This window comes from Macrobrachium rosenbergii, chromosome 56 (genome assembly GCF_040412425.1).
Source record: "Macrobrachium rosenbergii isolate ZJJX-2024 chromosome 56, ASM4041242v1, whole genome shotgun sequence".
Taxonomy (NCBI): domain Eukaryota; kingdom Metazoa; phylum Arthropoda; class Malacostraca; order Decapoda; family Palaemonidae; genus Macrobrachium; species Macrobrachium rosenbergii.
In genome coordinates, this window is record NC_089796.1 from 14863492 (window position 1) to 14886801 (window position 23310).

The following is a 23310-nucleotide window of genomic DNA, read 5'->3' on the forward strand; positions in this document are numbered from 1 at the left end:
TTGAAAAATAAAAGTCATTGAAAGACTGCTACTATTGCACTTGGTATGTGAAGACACATCGTAATCTTTGCATACTGGCCAAGCATCAAAATTAAGGATCTCAAAATACTGGCCTATAGTGATGTTATTATCAGAGAAATGGCAAAGGTCTTATCAGAACTTCAACGAGTTGGTAAGTGCTGAACTTTTCTTGGTGGCAGTTTCCTTTCATATGGAAATTGGACTGATGAACACTTCATTCATTACATAGGACAGAGACAGACAGATCAATTAAAGTTAACAATAAATGTGATCTTGTAATGTTGGTTTTTTAATTATCTTGCATGACTGTTAGGAAGCCATAAGCTTAAGATAGTCTCATGGATTTGTAGGGATCCTTGAAGCTATATCCTGCAATTACAATGGGTTCACTGCAAATTTAATGTGGTGTTCTAGCAGTTGTACACTTATATCTGTAGTAATAAAGAATGTACACTGATGTGTAAGGGCTACATAGGATTGCAACAGGATAAATAATACTGGGTACAGTAAGCTAAAGTTAGTACTACAATGTCATGATGTACTCCTTCAGTAACTAAATACCATATACTGCACAGAAAATTAATGTAATCCAAAAATTAAAATTAATAATAGCAGTCCATTCTTCAGCCATTTTAACAGCAGTCATCTTTTTGACCACCAGAAAAGGAATTTATATTTAAAAAGTTCACAGCTGCAATAAAACAGAACAGTGCAAAATAAAATGGAGGTTGCAAGAGAGCAAATTCCCTCTTTCACTATATTCCACTTTCATAACAATATAGAATCTGACAGTTATCTTACAAGCCTGAATAATGGTTGCTGCCTCTTCCTCTGACATATCCTCATGTTTCTTGACTGCCTTCTTTGGGGTGTCCTTTCTTTGGAGCTTTCTTCTTTGGAGATTCCTTCTTTGGCTTCTCTTCTTTGTCATCCTGATCCAGAGAGGACTGAGCACCAAGAGCACCCATCATTTTTGCTTTCATCCATTGGGCTATTGTAGCAAATAAGAAGGAGTGATTGTGAACTGAGATGATTTATACTCTAACTTTGTGTTATGTAAGTGACATGTACTGTACTCCTTTTGTGTTAGTAAAAGCATCAACAATAATACTCCTTGCTTTCATCCCTTAATGCCAAAGTTAGATATTGAATACAGAAGTTGTTAGTTATAGTTAGTATCCCAAGGTTCATCACATTAGCTGATATGAAATATAGCAGAGAAAAAGTTTGATATGCCAAGACACTAGAAGTTAAAACGATTCATGACCTGTCTTAACATACCTGAATCTTTATGTTCTAATTTCCTTGCACTTGGAGGGGGAGGTGCGGGAGCTTTTTTAGGAGCTGCATTCTTCTGGTTTGTGAGGCTCTCTTGATACTTCTTTCTGATGATCCATCCTCGTGTGTACCTGGCATAAGTAGAGATTTTATAAAAAACAAACGTCAAATAAAACTGATACAAATGCTATTTCTCTGTTGCACCTATTGTACAAGCATTGTTTTATAATGCAGTGAGTCAACAGATATATAACTGAACTGTTTACAAGCATAAAAAGTAATCAGCAGAGTATTTGACCCCCTTTATCCTTGTAACCAAGCGTTTATTCCTGAATCCCTAAAATACAGTATAAACAAAATGAACAAAAGCAACATGTGTCTTCAGAAAAGTATTATTACTTTTCCTGATCTTGACTTTGAGTTCTGGAAATTTACGAAATTAATACTATACAGAGCACAATTAATATCACTTTCAGTCAGTTCTTTAGACAATGTATGCTTTAATTTCAATGCACTGGTTTAAATAGGTATTTTTCTTGTTCACTTATTGTATTGAGGTTTGGCAAAATTCTCAAATCAATCTATTACTTCACTATAGGATTTTCCATCAATTAACCTTTTGCAATCAGAAGTCTAGCCCTTGGGTCTCACTTTAATCCCATGCCACTTGCACAAAGCCTCATCCAAAAGGCTGATAAAAGTTCCAATAAGAATTTTTTTTTACAAGGCAGGGTCATTAACCCTATGTATGTCTCTCTTTTATCCAGGTCTGAAGCCAGCATAAGTCAATACTCTCATAGCAGTATGATTAAGGAAACTACAAAATTTGCCATGGGTAAACTCTAACTCTATGAGAACTGTAGTGACAATTGGAGCTCACACTATGAAATTTGGTATTACATAAAACCAACTATATATCAGTTATGCAGAGTAGAGGTCTTACACTGTTCAGAAGGACTATACAGTTCTTCTGGTTGTCATGGTTTAACCTCACCTTTGCAGTGTTATCACAGAACGAGCCAGTGCCCACTTTTCCCTCTGGTATCGAATTTTAGCCAACCATCGTCGAACACAAGCCTGTACTTGGATGATGCGACGAATCTGTAGAAAAAATGAAATGACAAATTTGTAATTAATTTGTATTTTTCATAGCTAACAAACATGCGTCGTAACGTAAGGATAAATTCTTCTAGTGCCAGCTTGAAACTGGTAAAATGCATCTAAAATTGCAGTGCAAGGAACTGGTGGGGTTAAGCAAATGATATAAGGTACATATATGAAAAAAGCAACATTATAAAACAGAATTACAAGGTGCCAAGAGAGATAGGAGAAGGACCTGGATCCAGGACCAGGGTATGTTTAAGGTCTTTGGTGAGCTCAGCTTCACCACTACACAGTCAAAACAGCTCTGTCAGCTTCTTACATGCAGGTTGATTGTAAAAAAAGGAACAATGATATAGGGCACATGTTATGGAAAAAGGTTGCCATCTATTACCCTACAATCATAATGCCTAGTTTTATGCCCATTGGCTATATATGCATATGTAATGGTTAAACATAAGTATAATAACACTAATAATTTACACAGAAAAACATATTTGTTAAATTTGCTAAATTTAATAGTACCACTTATTAATGTACAGTGTACGAGGTGTGTTCAAAAAGTATCTGACCTTTATTCATAAAAAATACTCTTATCCAGATACAACAATCTTCCACTAATTTTCAAAGTAGTCCGACTTGGGCTGCAACACACTTCTCCCAATGGTTCTACCACCTGTCGGAAGCAATGTTGGAATGCCTCTTTTGAGATGGGATGCAGCTGGTCCCTCGCATTGTGCATGATTTATTCTCTGGACTGAAATCTGGTCTCTTTCAGGGGCATTTTCACCTTGGGGGAAAGCCGGAAGTCACACACACAAACTTAAATCACGGCCCATTCTCCACATTTGATACAGAGTTTCCTGGCCAAACACAAAACACCTGTGCTCTATCAGGCTCCCTACTTTCCCAACAGGGCTGCGTGTGACTTCTGGCTTTTCCCAAGATGAAAATGCCCCTGAAAGGGACAAGATTTCAGCTGCGTGCCATCTCAAAAGATGGCATTCCAGCGCTGCTTCCGACTTCTTAGTGTTTCAACATCAGATCACAGGCTTTTCATGTGCACAGTAAATTAACAAAAGGTAAAGGTCAGAGCCCCTAATTACATTTATACAAAATTTACACAAATGTTTGGTAAATATAAACTATCCACAGTTGTTAAGAAATCCATTATGAAGCAGTTTACTGGCTAAAGGCTACCAGTTAAATATAAAGTTGTGTCTTTCCACACAAACATTGGAAAATCTGTAAAACTGAATAAATAACACCAAATGTCATACTAGCAGGTGTATTAGACAAAAACGCAAGTCCGAGTAAATTCAAATCTCTTCTTTTTTCATGGATTTTATTTAGAAATTTTGTATAAACTTTATTTAATACCAGTGTCTAAAAATAAACCTGGTGCATTTTGAATATAATGCTTTAGGAGCCTCAGATCATTTGTTTTAGTCTTATGTTGTTAAACACTTACAGATGCTACTTTCATAGGATATTATTAGCTACCTTAACTTTGGATGCAACCTTAATGTGTTCATAATAAGAAACACAGTCACCAGTGGCTTAGATTACCTGGTAGGTTACACCAGTTTATCCCCACATTATCCATCCTTACCACTGATTTCTTACATTAAGAAGATCATGTGAATGAATTTTATTAGCTCTTTTTCAAGGAAGAATTTTGAAAAGTCTGAATCATATCAATAATCACAAACACCATTACTAACAACAGTAAAACAGAAAATGACCGAAACAAATGATAAATCTCAAAAAGTAGATCAACCCTTTGTGTCTCTCAAAGGGTCTTCTGTATTGTTTACTTCTTTTTGTTGTTATTCAAGTTCTGGATAAGCCATACTGATATACCTAACCTTCATATCAAAATCTAGTTTGGAAATGATTTGTCATCAAAGACTGCCAAATAATTAAGCATTAATGACAGAGAATGAACACAGTAAGAATAATTTCTAAAGGACTGAAAATTTACATCAGCATAAGAACAGGAAACTTATGGTACTTTACACATTGATCACAAATTAAAGATGAATGCAAAATAATCTTAAATAGTGCCTGTAAAAGTTATCAGGGATGCATTTTTCTCTTTTGCACTCTAGAGAATGAATGGAAAGAGAACAGTCTAATTGTGAGCCAAAAAATCACTGCAAAGAACCTTTGGTACCATTTACAGTATGGCTTGCACACCACACTAAGCAGTACCATGCAGGGTAATAAGATGTTACCAGAGGGAAATCTCAAACAAAAATCCTTACTCATATACATTTAAAAGCAGAAGTTGAATGTGACCAAATTGCATATGAGAGAAATTTGCATAAACACTGCAAATAAAAAATGGGATAGTTTTCTGCCTAGTCCTCCAGCAAAATGTCCACAAGTCTCACTTCTAATGCTTCCAGAGGCCTCCTAAAGTTCAAGATACCTATTCCATTAATTGGTTGCGGTATCATTCAAATATACAATGGATCACTCAAATTCCTCTAAAACAAAACATAAGATAAAGCATAGTAGCACTGTCCATGCACTCAGAAACATTTTCATCTGACCACAGTTTTTTCTCTGCCTTTCCATTTTTTAGCATACAAACAGGAGCCAGTATAATTGCAATTATTTTGATATCAAGAGATTAACAACATTACAGTACAATTAAGCAATTTCCAATAGCCTTCATAATTAAGGCTTCTGCATTGGTTAATGTGTCAAACACATCTGACGCATGATTCTCTTTACACAGTATATACAGTACTGTACTTCTGTACATCTAACATTACTACAATACTGGTAGTCAAGTTTTTTTTATATACCCACAATTTTAATAGTTAAGCTGTATCTAGAATAATTAAACATATCTCACTTTAGAGCAAAATATTGGACTGCAAGTGCAATACTTTCATGCATGTATTAGGTGAAGAAATAATACATTGCTTGGTCACGTTCACACCAAAGTATACAGTACTGAAAGGAAAGGAGAAATGGGAGGTGAAATACAGCTCCTATAAGTTGATTTGATTAGTGCAAAAGCACTGAGACAGGCAGCCCAACAGTTAGCCAGAAAGTATAAAAGGAACAGGAAAAGGCCATTAGGAAGGGCTTGCAAAAAGGGAAAATCTCTGGTAAAAATGTTAACAGTGATGATGCAACAAATATGCATCGTTCCTTTGCAGAGTCTCTTATTGTGAATTCTAACTAGAGGTTTCTTGCTGTACATCGTTGTCATTACACACACAAAAAAAAAAATGGCACCTCTATTCATTAAAAGAATAGTTTGCAGAATGTTCTTGGTCCTAGTGCTTGTTCTTCAGAATCTCGGTGACCCTGCCTTAATATTTGTAACTTATCCAGTTCAAACAGTACTTATGAAAAACAATACGAGAAAGCACGGAAGAAATACTCAATAGGCAAGAATATAAAACAAATTCAACGCTAAAAAAACACACAAGAAATACTCAATAGGCAAGAACATACAGTAAATCAAACTCAATGCTAGAAAAAAAAACACTAGAAATACTCAATATGCAAGAACATTAATTAAACTCAAGCAAGAAAAAAACAAGTAAATAATGTGCTGAAGTTTCTTTGGCACAATCAACTTTTCTGTACAGCATATAATCAAGGCCACCATAAACAGATCTATCTTTTGCTGTATGAGCCGCGGTCCATGAAACTTTAACCACAGCCCAATGGTGGCCTGCCCTATATTGGTGTCAGACGCACGATTTTGGCTAACGTTAACCTTAAATAAAATAAAAACTACTGAGGCTAGAGGGCTGCAATTTGGTATGTTTGATGATCGGTGGGTGGATGATCAACATACCAATTTGCAGCCCTCTAGCCTCAGTAATTTTTGAGATCTGAGGGCAGACAGAAAATATGCAACGGATGGATAGACACAGCCAGCACAATAATTTTCTTTTACAGAAAAATTAAAAACACACACAAGAAATACTCAATAAAGACTCACTAGACAAGAACATAAATCAAACTCACCTGTTTCTCGTACATTTTAGCCAAGAATTCAACATGGTAATACTTGAGGAAAACCTTGGTTTTACCCAAAGCCCAGCCATCCATCTTGAGTCTGAGGAGGAGGAGACGACAGTTCTCCCTAGAGGCAGTCACTCGCTCATCAAAGTTGAAAGCCAAGAAGCAATATCTGAATTAAAAAATAAAAGTTTTTCTGAGTACAAGAACTCTTACCAGTTTACCTCTTTTTAAGATAAATCTTTTGATAACAGAAGGGACTATCCAAGTTACAGTATATAGTGAATAATCCATGGCTCTTGTAAAGACAGTACAAAAAAAATTCATCTTGACGTAAAATAATGTTAATCTATGTTCAAGTTGTAGTTTCGAAAGGTAAGATTGTTTATAAACTTCAACAGAAGTGAACATCCTTAAAGCTTCAAAAAATTCCCATTCCGTTAAACTATTTTCACTTCACATAATATAAAATTTGGTATTCTTGATATTTGAAACCAACCAAGCTGATCAGCATTTTGAAATTTGGATGTTACTGGTAATTAATCTGAGATTTAAATTTTCTCCAGCACTTCAAATAAAATAATGCAAAAGTCATACAATGAAGAGAAACTTCACTCAAATTACCTGCGCAAGAAATCACCAAAGAGGATTCGGTGAGAGAAACCATGCTGTCGAATCCTTACTGTTTCCATCACTCCAGCATACCTTAATTGTCTTTGAACCTATAAAAAAGGACAGTTTTACTTCAACCACAGAAACATAATGAAAATATGAGCTCTCAAGATCCACCATCCAAAAATGCCCATATATGGAACATTCTTCCAGTCCAGGTGCATCGTTATACATAACAGTATATACCATAGCACTCTGTTGACCACTTCCTTGGTGTTTTTAAAAAAAATTTCTGTTGAAAAATATTCTTTTTTAGAAATTTTCTTTGAGATATCTATCAGTAAAGCAACACAATAACTACAAACAAATAATTCCAGTCCAGGAGGCAAAGTATGAAGAACGCCAATTCACCTTTTTCATGTCAAAGTGATCCGCCTGCTTTTCATCATTGGGCTTGATGCACCTAACGAAGTGTGGCGTACCATTAACCATTTTCTGAAGGAGATCCATGAGGGAGTACCTGAAGTAGGTGGCCACCGTCTGCTGAGCTTTTGTTTGGGAGGCCAAGCCACGACTATCATACTGAGTCTGAGGAAATAAAATTCAGTGAAACATGAATAATATGTTTAAGCATTATGTAACAATTTACTACAGTGTACTGTTCATTGAAGATGTAGGTATTAAAAAGTATACTAACGAACATTGCAACACCACAAAGAATTTCTTGAAGCTAAAACAATGACTATAACTTATTTCACCATCTGTGTCCTGACCTTGGTGCTACCTCCGAGTCTCGAGGAGGCTTGCTTGCTAAGAGTGCTGCGTGGAGAGGATCTGGGAGTTGCATAGTACAGATTACCAGTCTTTGTTAGAGGGCACTGGAAAAGGAACCTGAAGAGGAAATGGGTTTATATAAATACTCGGTTGATCCAGTAGCAGTAATTAAAACTAGCCTCCATCACATGACAGAGGTCTACTGTAATTCTATTAGTTTTTATAACCCTGCAATAATGACATTTAAAGGTATTATTTTCAAAAGAAACTAATCATGGTTATAAAGACTGAACTGACTGAGGTTTTATAACAGAGAACTAGTTTTTTAATAAAACCCAGAAGTCACACACACATACATATGAATTGTACATATAAGCAGGTGTGTATATAATGCATATAATATATAATATATATATATATATATATATATATATATATATATAGGTATATACATAATATATGCATATAGTGTGTGTATATATATATATATATATATATATATATATATATATATATATATATATATATATATATATATATATATATATATATATATATATATATATATATATATATATATACATATATATATATATATATATAGTTATTACAAGTCCAGTTTCAGCAGTCTTTTGTATAACAGAAAGAAGAATGGTAGTTTTACGATTGTCATGCACCATCTAAGCCCATCCATCAGTTACCCTACAGGTAAGTTATAATTTGGTTTTAGTAAAATAAGTTAATCACACATTAACTAGTTAGCACTAAGAATTCACAAAACTATGGATAAATATAGAAATGTGCGTAAATCCTAGAAAAATATAAAACACACTAGAGTTTCACTAACAAAAGCAAAGAGGAGTAATTTGCTGAATAAATGTGTAATATTCGACTTAGCCTACAAACCAGAAGCAGATAACAGCAAATAAAGTACCTGCTTAGATGTTGAAATCACATTTTATCTCTTTATGAATAAAAAAGGCTACGAAAAGAATGACGAATTAGGTAATAAATAATGAAATGATGCTTAGGACAACACTGAAAAAGGACAATCTTACAGAAAGCTGAGGAATTACTGACAAGAGCTTTTACATTATTCTCCTGTATACTATACAAAAGACTGTTGAGTTCACAGATTCTCCAGGAGACGAATCTGATCAAATGTGTATGACTGATTGGGCTGTGATAAACGCTGAATGATGGATTTCAAATACAGTAGCACCTCGGCCTAACAGACACTTTGGGGTCTGGGTTTCTGATAAGTAGTAAGTAACAAAGAAAGACCATATACTATAGCCTGCACTTGGGTATTTTCTAGATATCTTGCAGCTAACAGCAATTCCACACAGTTCCTAGCCTAAATTAACCTGTACTTTTACACTTAACATTCAATTTAGGAGGTTTACTTAAAAATCTGTGACATTTAAAATGGTAGCCAACCAAAAGATAATGATAAATATGTAGCTAATAAGTACAGAAGTCCGTTAAGTTGAGGTGTTGCTGTATGTTACAAGAAAATGCCAAAAATTCTTGTATTATAGAAAATTAAATTAAATCTAAACTTGAAATGAAGACTAAGAAAATCTCAGTTCTAAGTATAGTACAAATAAAAGCATCGGCACCAAACTGGAAACTATTTGCTCACAAATTACAGGGAACGAATTATGACAACTTTACAGAAATATCACAATGTTGAATACTAAACACATACCTTAGACTAACAAGCATCTATCCACTGGTAAGAAATGCAAAAAAATACCTATTGCAACAGTGTGTTAGTGAATTACACTGCAGGATAAACAATAAGATTTAAGCACAGTCTTAAAAAAATAAAACCTACACTGGGCAGTTATTCTATAAAGCAATAAAATTCTATTAAAACTGCTGGAGATCAAGAGATCCATTGAAAAAATAAAAAACTCAGAAAGAAAGCTGAAAGCATAGAGTAAGATTACTAATTGGTGGCATTTTTCTATTCTATTAAGCAGTAGAGTTCTATAAAAGTGAAGATCAACAGATTTGTTAAACAAAAATAATAAAACTTGAGAAAAAAAATTGAATGCACAGAGTATGATTTCTAAATGCTGGCCATATTAAAAACACTCACCGAATGACGTCATGTGAACTTTGCCTGAAGAGCTGAATTACTTCCGTGGGAAGGAAGTTTTTATTCTTTTCCAAGAATTTTGAAGCATCATAATTAACCTTTCCAGCAAAGTGTCTGATTCCAAAGTCAAGTCCTTGGGCCTTTGGTTTCAAGTAAAACTGAGACTTGACGTTATTATGGAACTTATCTGTTGAAAAAATATTTTAAATTTATTAAAACAAATCTTGGAATATATTTTATCTTGGAAATCTAAATTAATCTGATCCTTAATGCTTCTGTGGAATTTACATGTTTAAAGCTTAAAATTTCTTTATCTATTCCAAGATCAACAATTTTGCTAAGAAATTCTAGTGTCTGTTTTCTTCTACAAATTCCATGCGCACATTATCCTACAGTACTAAGTGTGGTAACCAAGTTTTTGTTTTGGGATAAAAATGGTTTACCCTTTTTAGACTGGATAAATTTACAATATTTGGGGAGTATATACAGAAAGATAATGAAGATTCAGAGTCTGCTTTAGGCTTGACTGTACAGTATTTGACTTGTGATACATAATCGACTTTATTATAATGGGTTTGTAGTTATAAAGGGAGATCGATAAATACATAGTACACGATGTAACAAATCGAGAAATCAGTCTTTAAGTATAGTAAACATATGCTTTAGAATCAAGCTGTATATTATTTATAAGTATTTTTGGATATAAAGTTCCATTATGTTGATATACTAGGTATGTATCCTATATCTTTTGTTATAAATGGATATTGTACCATAAATATCTGAAAACACTAGGCATATGGTGACACTGTGTTGCTTTACAAATTTCTTTGGAATAATAATATTATTATTATTATTATTATTATTATTATTATTATTATTTTAGTAGATGAAACAAGCACACAGGTGCCATTGACTTGAAATTCAAGTTTCCAAAGAATGTTGGTTTCAGCCTCCTACCACAGACCCTACACTGCAGCAGTAACTGATCATGATACACTGCCAGTGATTTTTCATCACCCTTGGGGAGACAAACCCATGACAACTGAGTGGCATGCCACGACACTAACCACTATACCAGCAAATGCACGTATGTTGCTCAAAAGGAAAGAAACTCACATTAATTCATTACAGTGGTAACTGCTAGATCTAGATCACTTTTGTGCTTTTAGATTTGAACAAGAAAAAAGGGCACGTAAACATTTCAATGGACAACTAAACACTTCTATTGAAAGTAAATCAGCAACAGGAACAATAAAGAGTAGCACTATATAAAAGCAATCACATACCAACGAGAGACTGATCATTTGCTTTTGGGAACCGACTCTCCTCGTCTAAAAGTGCCAGAAGACCCATAGGTTTGGCCAAGAACATGTCTAGGACAGGACGGTTGTCTGCAAACTCAACGATATCGACCTGTTGAAGGACATTTTCATACTGTAGCTGCTGTTGCTGATTAAGGTCAGTTCGAGTGCCATTAATGTGATATTTTGTTAAGAGAATAAAATTAATGAACTACTATTTTGCCATAAGTTCCAATGAACACTGTACAAAAAATATTATTACTGTACGATGCTACTGTCTTTCAATTAGACCTATACAGAAATTAAACATTATGTTTACAGTAAAAAATCGCATAAGTTAAACTTTACGGAAAGATTAACCAAATCTCAGTACCAAAGGAAATATAGTCCACAACAGTTCGTGTCTTGCAGATGTCCTAAGAGTGACATAAAAACTGAAAAATTAATTCAGACATATTGCAACTTTCAATATATTGGTTTCTCACCTCAATTCCCTCTGACATATATTCCTGTTGCTCCCACGTGAAAATATGTTGGTTGAAGAAGTACTGGATCTGTTCATTGGCAATGTTGATGCACAGCTGCTCAAATGAATTATTCTCGAAATTTTCAAAGCCAAAGATGTCCAGGAGACCAACGGCTAAATGGTCACCACTTGAAAGAGATGAAAAGGAAATTAATTACCAATCCAACTATATTTTATTTTTCAAAAGATATTTTTAGTTAGTTTGTACGTGAGCGAATATATAGATTAAGAATTGGATATTTTTCTTGATTCCCCCTTGGAAGCGACTAGTAACTAAGACATGGTGTACTGATTCGAAGTTTAATTCAATAATTAAAAGGCTGACCATTTACCCTTGGTCAGAAGAAGGTAATGTTGAAGAGAAATAACTTTGTGTCTCATTTTATCAGTACTATAATTAAATAATTTAGGCACTGAAAAGTTAATTAACTAATTAGAATGGTATTGTCCTCTGAATTAAATACAAGAAAAATGAGATATTTCTTCAGAAGTAAACAAAAACTGTATAGTAAATCAGCCTTACTAAACCATCCTGCAGAAGGAGAGAAGTCTGTTAATGTTATTGACAATCCAGTCGAAAAGTCTGCCATACATGGCCTTTGCCATTGCATCTCTTGTGGAGTTGGCCTCCTCAACGGTGTTATTCCTCGTAATGATTTCACCTTTCGTCACCACACTGTTTGACGTCAGTGCTTCCGTGAGATCTGAAGGGTCGATCCCCAAGAGCTCGGAAACTACGGAGAGGGGATTAAAGCAAATGCTGTTTATTACACGTCTTAGACAAATTTGTAATGATGGAAACGAATCACCAATTAACAACCAAAGACAGAAACTGATCACCAAGTTACAGTTTACATCTATTCAGTTATTTTCAAAGTAATTAAGCATGTATCAACAAGTTGCTCTTTAAATAAAGAAATATTAATATAAAAATATTAAAAGCTCAATATCTCATCACAGGGTACAACTAGTAAAACTTTGAAACATCCTCACCAATTTTGATTTGTTCTACATTTTTGACAGCAGCTTGTTCCATGTTATCTTTATCAATAGTCTGGTAAAAATCAACATCTCCCAAGTTTATCACAGCAGCAAGGATCCTATATACAGAATCTAGTTCATCGTCTTTAAAACCTATTGACTTCAGCCCTTCCACGACCTTCTGGTACTGCTGGACATTGTACTGGAACAATGTAAAATACATTAATACCTTACACTCCACTAAAATTAGACTAATTAGATTTCATAACAATTACATCTCTTTACTCACTCTGTTGGCCTCACTGTTATTCACTGCCCTTCCAACTAGACTCCTAAGGTCTGTCGCAAAATTGTTAATATCACTTTGTTCTTCTGATGAGGCAAGGCTATTACCGGTTAGCCCACTTTCCTGACTTCTCGAGCCTCATTATAACCCACATGGCTCACAGACTCCTTAGGCCTAATGAAAGTTCCAGTAATGCTAGGAGCAACCTCCATATTTGTTTATCACAGTAACTAGTGTAGACATCTTATGTTTCTTAGTATTAAAACCCTTATATAAGCATTAGATTTCAATGAATATTATTCTAATAAAATGTACTGGATTCTATAATGAACAAGGAATCACCTGTGAAAAGCAATTCCTGGTCATTTTAAAACTGTAGAAGAATGCCTAAATTTTAAAGCTGAATTCTAATGATACAAAACAGAACTAAAAGACAAACTAAGAGGGCAGAAAGGAAAATTGGAAATTTTACTGCACACTGGCAGGTCATAGAATTTCATGCTGATTTTGCAAATTTAAATCTGAATAACTAGTCTTTTTACGTATCATGAACAACTATACCAAGAAAATTTACACACTCATGGCAGTCTCCAACCTGTATAAAAAAAAAGGAGAGCTGACGGTTAAGCTAATGTCCCTTCCATGTAAGCACACAAGTATTAATAAAACTTAAAACATATCTTGAGTGATTCAAATGACACTGGGTCACTTCGAGGTCCATGGCCATCGTAAGTGGAGGTAAATGAATAAAATAAAGAATAATTAGAATCAGGCCAAATCATTTCTTCTCTCACCTCGCTTCCAGTCTTGCTCCAGTTAGTTCCTGCCAGATAGCGATGCTTGTCACGCTTGCTTTTGTCCAAGCAATACTGCATCAATTTATCTTCATCTTCAAGGCCGTCATGCAAGTAATAAAAGATGTGGAAACTCTGTTCACCTCTGAAAATAAAGACAATTTTTCAAATAACCATTAGTTCATTGAACCAATCTGTCATTTGTATAGTAGAGAAGAACTGATACTCTGGTAGGGTATCTTCGTAAGTGATAATCACAAGAATTGTACATGACGTGAATAAACCTTTCAGCAAAGTAGAAAACAAATATGATTTGTTAGCTAAAACACTAATATACATAGTGAACAACATAAGAGACCCTTTTAATAATTTATATTTTTTAATTCAATGAAATATCAATGAAGACTAAAATAACAAATTGAACAACATATATGTCTAATCTATTATAACGTCATGGAACAAGATAAGCCTCTAAAAACAGATTAACTCACTGCTGGTGGTGAACAACTCTCGATTGCTCAAGGAGATAAACAGAAATCTTGGCACCAGTGATCTTGCCCTGACGAGTGTATGTCAGTTCCAAGTATTTTCCAAACCTGGACGAATTGTCGTTAATTCCAGTTTTGGCATTTCCAAACGCTTCCATAATTGGATTGACTTGTAAGATCTTGTCTTCGAGATTTCTGTTGGGTGCCTAGGAAAAAATGATTATTTTTCACCACTGAACGAATACGACATGAAGGAACAGCCTTATGAATTATGCATTCTGTTGTGAATTATTAAGAGAAACTGCACTGACATTTAAAGATAAGTTATGACAAAACCTAGAATTTCAAAACCTCTATCAATGACAAATAACTTTTTATAACATAATGAATAATGTATATTTTTCCACTTTATTGACATTGTCCACATTCTCTTTACATTCCACATTATACAACTAATGTACTGAACACGATACTTCTTTATCAACACTATTATAATAGCTGTATATGAAAATTAATAAAAATTCGATAAGCTGAAAGTCACGATTACAGAGGTACTCAAAATTGTTGTCACCTTGATCTGATCAACAAAAACACAGTGTAAAAATGCAAACACATACTTCATAACAACTTCCTCCTCATATCAGTACAAGGGGTAAAAATTTGGGGGAAAAACTAAGAAAAATTGTCAAACTTCTCTGCAAGAAGCAAAAGCAAGAAGCCCTCTTAGCACTATTCTTGAGTGCAAAAAAGTCGATAAAGCGGTTTACATCTCTGGATGCAGCTTTGCAGGTGAGGCAGGAATGATATCAGGCGTTTTGTTCTGAATGGTGCCTCCGATCATGAACGACTTACTTGTTCTATAATCCTTGGATTTACCTTGCCTAGTGTGACGAGGTGCTTCAGGAGGAAATTGGCACTCTCTGTCTTGCCAGCACCTGACTCTCCAGAGATAACGATACATTGTGGCATCTTATGGTGGAGCATATTGTGGTAAGCGTTGTCTGCCATGGCAAAAATATGGGGAGGGTTCTCACTTTTCACCATGCCACGGTACAGATGAGATTCCTAAGTGAAAAATCAAGATTAATTTACTTGGTGTTAAGTCTATGACAGTACGTAACTTTAAAATGTCATGTTTTACTTACAAAAAATTGTACTGCAATAACTCTTATTCTTGAGCTTCATAACCATACACAATTTTCTTGCACGCTGAGGGCTCGCTTCGAAAGTGTTAAAAAAATAACACTATCATATCGAACCTTAGTTCCAAAAGACAGCTGTAAGTTAGGGAACCTTTATAAAAGTTGATTGCATAATGATACAATTTTGGCTGGCAACATTATATCTTACTATCATAATTAGACTATACAGTATCTACAATAAATCTCGGGGAGCAAAATAAAGTCTTCCAGATTACCTTATCCCCATAGACACCCAGTTCTTTAAATGGATTGACAGCAATCAGAATATCACCCATGTATGTGTAGATCTGATCAGTCTTGTATCTTCGGAAGAGGTGATCGACAATGACCTCCTGGAACACAATAAATAAACAGTGGTGATTAAAAATCAATGTGCAGTAATAGCTATTACAAAAAGGAAAATATTGGATCTGATTTTATGTAATTCTTCAAAACACTTGTGACTGCCATCAATCAATTCCGATTTTGCTATTCATTTCCAAAAAAGAAACTCTTGCATGAAAAGATAAAATGTTCAAGTATTAATGTACCTCACTTAGCCATAAAAATTCCACATTTGCTCTGCTGCATAAAATTTATTCCTAAAATCATCTAATTTTGTCAAACATTAAGAAATATTTTTGAATTCAGCCTCTTGACTATGAGAAAAACCAGGAACTAAAAAAAAAAACTGACCTCAGAAAGCTTTTCTAGACAAGCAAGGTCATCCATCCATAATGGGGTTCTCTTTGTCTTACGATCTGCCTTGAGGGCACCGCCTTTAATTGTAGCTTCCGGATTTTTATGGATGAGCTGGTTGTGTTTACGAAGATCATTCTGAAGTAGCACCAGACCTCTGCGAATCTGTGGAGAGTGATTTAATAGGGGCAATCGAGATGGGTGTGCTAGGACAGAAAGATTTTTGTGCCTCCGTTACGCCAAGTGGATTTTTTTTCAGTTTCTGATTAGTTATACTCTAGGACTTTTATTGTCGAGTCATGGTACTTGTGACAAGTAAAGTTCGTTTAACTGCAAGTTTAATAAACAGCCAGAAGGGTTTATTCTGTAAGTGTAGTCTTCTGTCATTACATAAAAGGACAAAAATTATGCATAAACTTACTGATCATGCAAAAAAAAAATACTTTATTAAAAAGATCCTCAGCAAGTTTATGATTATTTATTAACATTCAATTTAATTTTTCAAATGCCCCATGGAAAAATGGGATCGTGTTTGAAAACTCTATGGGTTGGCAGGTTCCATGTACACTTTAGCTCCAGGAGATAGAAAACCTAATGTGTGAGAGACTCCTTTATATGAATGACTGCTTGACACCCAGGGATGAAACTTACGCTGGAAACTGTACAAAATGCTTCAGTGCTGAATCGTATATTCGCATAAGGCTTTCTATGGGTTTATTTGAATATCTTAAAGAGATTTATTAAGACCTAACAGAAAATAAATAAACTTTGGAGAAATATTTGTTCTTTTCAGTTCACTCTGGATGTAATAATCTTTGTTAACTATTTCAAGGGTGTATTTACGCTTTGTAAATACTTCATCGCATTGTAATATCTCAAATTAAAGATTCTGAAACATATCAAAGAGCAACCAGTACCTCTTCGGGGTTGTTGGGGACATTCTTGATAAAAGGGTGCTGCAGGAGCTCTTTGGCTATGGGCCTCTGCTCGAAGTCCTTCACCAGACACTCGGAGATGAAGTCATTGAACTGCAGAGTCCACTCCACAGGTCGATCCAGTTGTGGCGGAGGATTTCTTGGAATCTGGAGGGAAGAACAAAGTAAAACTGCATACAAAAGATGTATTTAACAACTAGAAACATACAATTGGGGAAATTAGCAACAATAGGATGATCATAATCAGAACTACATCATAAAGTTGTGCATTACTTTGGAATCAATGAAAATTTTTATCTAGACGATTTAATTATCGCTTTTTAATTATGTATATCCTTTTATTGAAATTTAGTAAGTTTTCAAGAAACAGGTAACCTAATATATGACCAATTTATATGCTCAACATCCCATATATACATATACATATACATATATGTATATACATATATATATATATATAATATATATATATATATATTATATGTATATAAAGTATATATATATATATATAATGTATATATATATATGGATAGAGAGAGAGGGAGAGAGAGAGGGTCTTTTTATCTACTGTGTGTTGAACTTGTGTGTCAAACTGGTAATACTGTTACACAATCAAACGCTTATACACACACACACACACACACACACACACACACACACACACATACACACACACACACATATATATATATATATATATATATATATATATATATATATATATATATATATATATATATATATATATATATATATTATATATATGTGTGTGTGTGTGTGTATAGTTATACACAAATGTAGACACATGGATTGTGAAAATGAACTAACTGTTAAAATTCTCTTCTTAATCGGTATTTTGAGAATTTCTAAGATTGGTAAGAGAATAATTCCCCGTCTGATATCAATTGTCTTAAGTCTGTTCAATAATAATAATAATAATAATAATAATAATAATAATAATAATAATAATAATATGACCGATTACTACTCCTAAATGCAATAACAAATCCTTTGAGAAGTCACTCTTCGATGTACAACTCAGCTTCATTACCGTAATTTCGATTTGTAAGAAAAAAAAATTGTCATAAAAAATCCTCAGGGGAAAAAAAAGAGAGAAAAAACGTTACCTGGAAAAGTGCCCTCATGGGATGGATCTCGGAAAGGGGCGGTTCGCCATCGGCCAGTTCAATGGCTGTGATTCCCAGGGACCAGACATCACAGCGGACGTCGTAGCTGTAATCGAGCTGCTGTTCACAGGCGATGACCTAAAAAGATGGTATAAATCCTCGTTTAGAATGGAAGCGATTTTTAACTGCTACCATTACACACCGTTACACAGTCGATCAGTCTCTTGAGGATGTTTTGCAATTGAAACCTCAAAAGTTCAAGCGAAGATGCAACGCATTACTATCCTCAAACAATTCTCCTTGTATTTTAATCATTCACTCACATTTTTATCTATTTATTGATTAATGCATTCATTTATCTTTTCTTTTCTAATAACTGATCTCTTCTTTCTGAATTTCCGATTACCTTCTGTTACTTCTTCCAAATGAACACCATATTTTTGGAAGCTTGAATTTCAAGGCAATTGCCCCTGTGGGGTTGTTCTATGTGAATAGGGTTCGTTTTCTGAATATAATGTAATAATAATAATAATAATAATCTTACTTATTCCCCGATTCGTAAAACACCTTCGCCCTTCAAGAACCAGGTTTACTTATTGCTTTTTCTAATTGGTTCGGGCCTAAGCTACATTATGGCATTGTAAAAATTACTGATTTGGTGATTGTCACAAGTGAATATTTTTGGATATTAGCATGGTAAGTATTTTCTGAAACTGTGTTTGGTGATTGTCACAGGTGAATATTTTTGGATATCAGTATAGTATTTTTTGAAACTTGTTTTCAAACTAAAACTTGATGTACAAACTCAAATCCTCAAGTGTGATGCTAAGCTACTAAAATATTGCCCTGAGGTCTCCTTTTAACACAAACGAAAACTTACTTTCCCATTTTGTTTTTATTTCAAGTAGTGCAACATCCACATGAAAAAATAATTCAGCACAAAAGACAAAAAGGAAAATGGACGAGGTGAAATACATTTGCTTACACTTGCATTTCAAAATATCTAAAAAATCAATCTCTTACCTCTGGGGCCATCCAGTATGGCGTCCCCACGGAGGTGTTGCGCCTCCCCCAGGTGGAAGAGAGATGAGAGCTCACGCCGAAGTCGACCAACTTGATGGCGCCTTGATTCGTCAGGAGAATGTTGTGACCCTTGATGTCTCTGTGCATGCAGTGATTTTCGTGTAGGTAAACCATGGCCTGAAAGATCGAGAGGTACTGAATTATTATAAAACAGATTATGAACAGCTGCAAATTACACAGCTGTATAAAGGAAATTAATAAAATGGAATACATCATGAAGAAAAATCGTAAATTAGATCACCATAAAAACGTGGAATAATAAAAATAAAACTAACCATGCAAACATTAAAAATAACACAAACTGCAAAAATGAGTTTTATAAATGAGAACAGAGTAGACCATGGAGAAAACAGAATGAAATACAGATCCTTAAGGGGCCTTCTTGACGCACATGCCATATATATTAGGCGTAATACCTGTCACTAAGGTACTGATAGAAGAAATTACGAATTCACGGCTTCCTGATGACGCAATAAGTCACAGTTCCAGGAAAAATGAATGATGTATTTATTTAAAGGAATGAAAGAAACTGAAATACAAGTTATTCATTGAATGGATATCTTGTGGGAACAATACGGGAAACTGCATTTATAGCATATAAGGCGTCAAAGTAATTTCATTTTAGCAGAAACAAAAATGTGGGAGAAAAGGGCAAAATTTAATTTGGATCTCGATCCTTTGTCAGATCCAGTCTAAACGACGGCAGTAGCATAACAATAAATAAAAACTGGAGATCAGATCTGATAATATTACGGTTTTTAATCTACCGAGTTTAATCACAACCAAAACGATATTTCGAGGCCTAAATTGACAGTTATAATAAACCACAGGAAATGATGTAGGCAATGTCGAATATAAGTTTGAAAAAACTTGACAATTTAAGCTTCACAGAAAATAAAAGACAGCTCAATATTAACTTTCCAAAACTGCTCTGCGGAGATTCAGCTGCCTCGCAACATTGCAATAATAGATTTTCAATGTTGATTACAGAATTTCGTTGCCATATAATTTCACATGGAAGACAGGATTTACCTGGAAGGTTATACGTTCCTGCTGGTGACAGAGTGTTCCATTAATCCGGTTTGTACACAGTTCTCTAGAGTGGCCCAGTATGGTACAATAACACACGACAGACTCATTTAGATGACATGAACTTCGGTAGAAGACATAAGTCTCATTTAGTATTTAGGGAATCACTGCAGATTAAAACTCGGCGAAAAAGGATCGATAGCATGAGATACATATATATACATATATATATTATATTATATATATATATATATATATATATATATATATATATATATATATATATATATATATATATATATATATATATATATATATATATTATATATATATATATATATATATATATATATTATATTATATATATATATATATATATATATATATATTATATATATATATATATATATATATATATATATATATATATATACATACTTATGTATGTATGTATGTGTATGTATGTATATATATTAAAGAGCCGAGCGGCACAGTACAGCAGTACACTACCATTGTCTGACTACAAAGCAAATTAGTTCAACTTGCCGGCAGGGTAACTTTGTTAAACGTTTTCCAGTCCCGCAGAGGAGGAAGCTATCAAAGGAAATATCGTGATACAACAGTCGGGAATGGAATATCAAGGATATTTTCCAAATCAATGTGCAGTGATGTGTGTGTGACCTTAGTGGCCAAGGAGAATGACAGATGTGTTTTTCTTTTTGTTAGTAATCATAACATCTAATACGCAAAAGGAAACGGATGTATGCATTTACATAAATGCATACCTACGTAAACGTCCGTTCTGCAAATTATAATTGCCATAAATACCTTTCAACTATGAAGACTCAATCTGATATCTCAGCATATGTTTATCTATGGGATCTTGGTAAATTTAGCAAATATCATCTTACCTTCACCACAAGACTAACAAGGCAGGCATTTCTCTCTTAAGAAAGAAAGCCCTCGACACACATTCTACTTCAAGACCTATCATTAGAATCGACAAATGAGTTTGAGTTTGAATCGAATGAATGTTATGCGGCTACGACGTCTTCATTAACTACTTGCACGAATCTACGAAAAAACTGCCAGCGTTGCTATAACTTAATCTGTTGATTATAAACTAACAAAGCAACAGGAGGAAAATTCTCTAAAAAAAACAACAGTCCTCGCTTGCCTCACTACCTTTCCATCTGAATGGGAACATATATCAATAGGCCACGTCACGCAAAGGAATACACAAGCATTTTTTCAAACAAAGCTTATGCTGAGTTCACAAAAAATGGTTTCCACTTGTTTCAGAATCTTATGGCATCTTAGTTTCTGTCAACAAATTCTAAGATGATCATTTTTTTTTCTCCTATATGCCACTTTCTCTTGGAGTGGTTGGCCCCAGAAGGTGCTACCCTTTTGATTTCCAGCAAGTATTTTGGATGAAGTTGCTAGCCTCACGCCTTTTACCACAGATGATCAATGGCCTTATGTGATGATGATACTATATTTCACTATGTCACCCATCTAAATGACCACAAGAAACGTTTCTGATCTTTACAGATTAGAAAAATATTGCCCCCTACCGAGACACAACTTCAAAATCATCTGCAAGACTCATCTGGACATTTCCATCAAGTGTGTTTTATTTATATAATAATTTAAGTTCTCCAAGGAGGTCAAATTCGACCCACAATGCAAGATAATGGCGACCACATTTACATGACCAAGATTGATAACCAACGTCCGAGACCGGCAGTCAATTAATTTAAGACACTGGAGAGATTATCATGTGACAATTTTTGAAGAACGGTCGACTCAGTCGAGACCAAGGGATTTGTCTGAATGACGAACTTTCTGAAAAAATCTCTCTAACGGGGAAAAATTCTAGATTGAAGGTGATGATCCAGACATGCAAAAATAATTGAATAGAATAGAAGAGAATAGAGAATTTAGGCTAAAGGACAAGAGGTGGGACCTATGAGACCATTCAGGGCTGAAAGGGAAATTGACAGTAAGAAGGTTAGAAAGGTGCAACAGGTGGAAAACCTCGCAGTTGCACTAAAAAAGTACTATTAAAGAGGGTGGAAAGTCAGATAGAAATAGTAAAAGGAATGAAAGAGGTTGCAGCTAGGGGCTGAAGGGACGCTGCAAAGACCCTCGAGTAATTACAAAAATAAAAAAAAATATTATTATTCATAAGGTCCTACAAGTTATGGAACAAGTCTAAAGGCCCTTAGCCGGACTAATAAGTTTACATAAAAGATAATATCGATGTGTGGGGAAAAGCACAGATCAATGAAAATACATAGGTATAATGAAATATGAATAATGTTAACAAAATGAATGTAAAATTCACTTATCATCTGAAGAATATATATGAATGATAATTAACTGATGATTGAATTGGTAGGCTGGTTACTGTGCAACTAAAATAAAGCGACTTTTTAAAATGAATACTAAAACGAACTCTTTTACATTAACTAGGACAACCATTCACAAACAAAGCTAAAAAGTTCTTTTTTTTTATTTATTAAGCGCCTTTAAACTACAAAAACATCTTTATCTTTTTAAACCTGAGCTGAAAACTTTAAAAACCCATTTGTTAATCGAACAGAAAAGTTATCCTCTGTTTCTGAAGTGAAGCTAAAATGTTCTATGTTCCCTTCTTGAGTAGAGATTAAAAAGCTCCGTCGATTCTTCAGTATAATTAAAATCAAGCTTCTCCTTCACTTCTGGACTAAAGCTAAAATATTTTGCGTAAAAATGTGACTGAAATCATAAAATTTATTCACAAAAATGAAAGAGAGAGAGAGAGAGAGAGAGAGAAGAGAGAGAGAGAGAGAGAGAGAGAGAGAGTTTGTCTCTCTTTCTTTACTCTTCTGGGGTCAAGCCAAGAAAGACGATTCTTTAATGGCTTCTTTGTGCACGTTACCATCACTGCTCCTTTCTGCTCAGCGAGACTTCTCCCCGACTCCTCCTTCAGGCTTCTTTGTTGAGCGA

At 34.4% G+C, this 23310-nt stretch overlaps 2 protein-coding genes across 2 annotated transcripts in view; one reads left to right on the forward strand and one right to left on the reverse strand.

Annotated features, from left to right (window-relative positions):
* LOC136836734 (vitelline membrane outer layer protein 1-like) overlaps positions 1 to 23310 on the forward strand; it is a 276601-nt gene that overhangs the window by 122911 nt on the left and 130380 nt on the right. The window lies entirely within an intron of this gene.
* The window catches only part of LOC136836729 (myosin-IIIb-like), a 170456-nt gene that overhangs the window by 31970 nt on the left and 115176 nt on the right, over positions 1 to 23310 (reverse strand). Inside the window, 21 exon segments of the mRNA XM_067101249.1 lie at positions 823 to 860; positions 862 to 1012; positions 1303 to 1430; positions 2294 to 2400; positions 6400 to 6565; positions 7018 to 7115; positions 7417 to 7593; positions 7779 to 7896; positions 9887 to 10073; positions 11173 to 11299; positions 11673 to 11841; positions 12237 to 12447; positions 12707 to 12896; positions 13775 to 13919; positions 14266 to 14468; positions 15139 to 15327; positions 15680 to 15796; positions 16140 to 16307; positions 17060 to 17224; positions 18205 to 18342; positions 19228 to 19404. Of these exon segments, the coding sequence (XP_066957350.1) occupies positions 823 to 860; positions 862 to 1012; positions 1303 to 1430; positions 2294 to 2400; positions 6400 to 6565; positions 7018 to 7115; positions 7417 to 7593; positions 7779 to 7896; positions 9887 to 10073; positions 11173 to 11299; positions 11673 to 11841; positions 12237 to 12447; positions 12707 to 12896; positions 13775 to 13919; positions 14266 to 14468; positions 15139 to 15327; positions 15680 to 15796; positions 16140 to 16307; positions 17060 to 17224; positions 18205 to 18342; positions 19228 to 19404 (3169 nt within the window).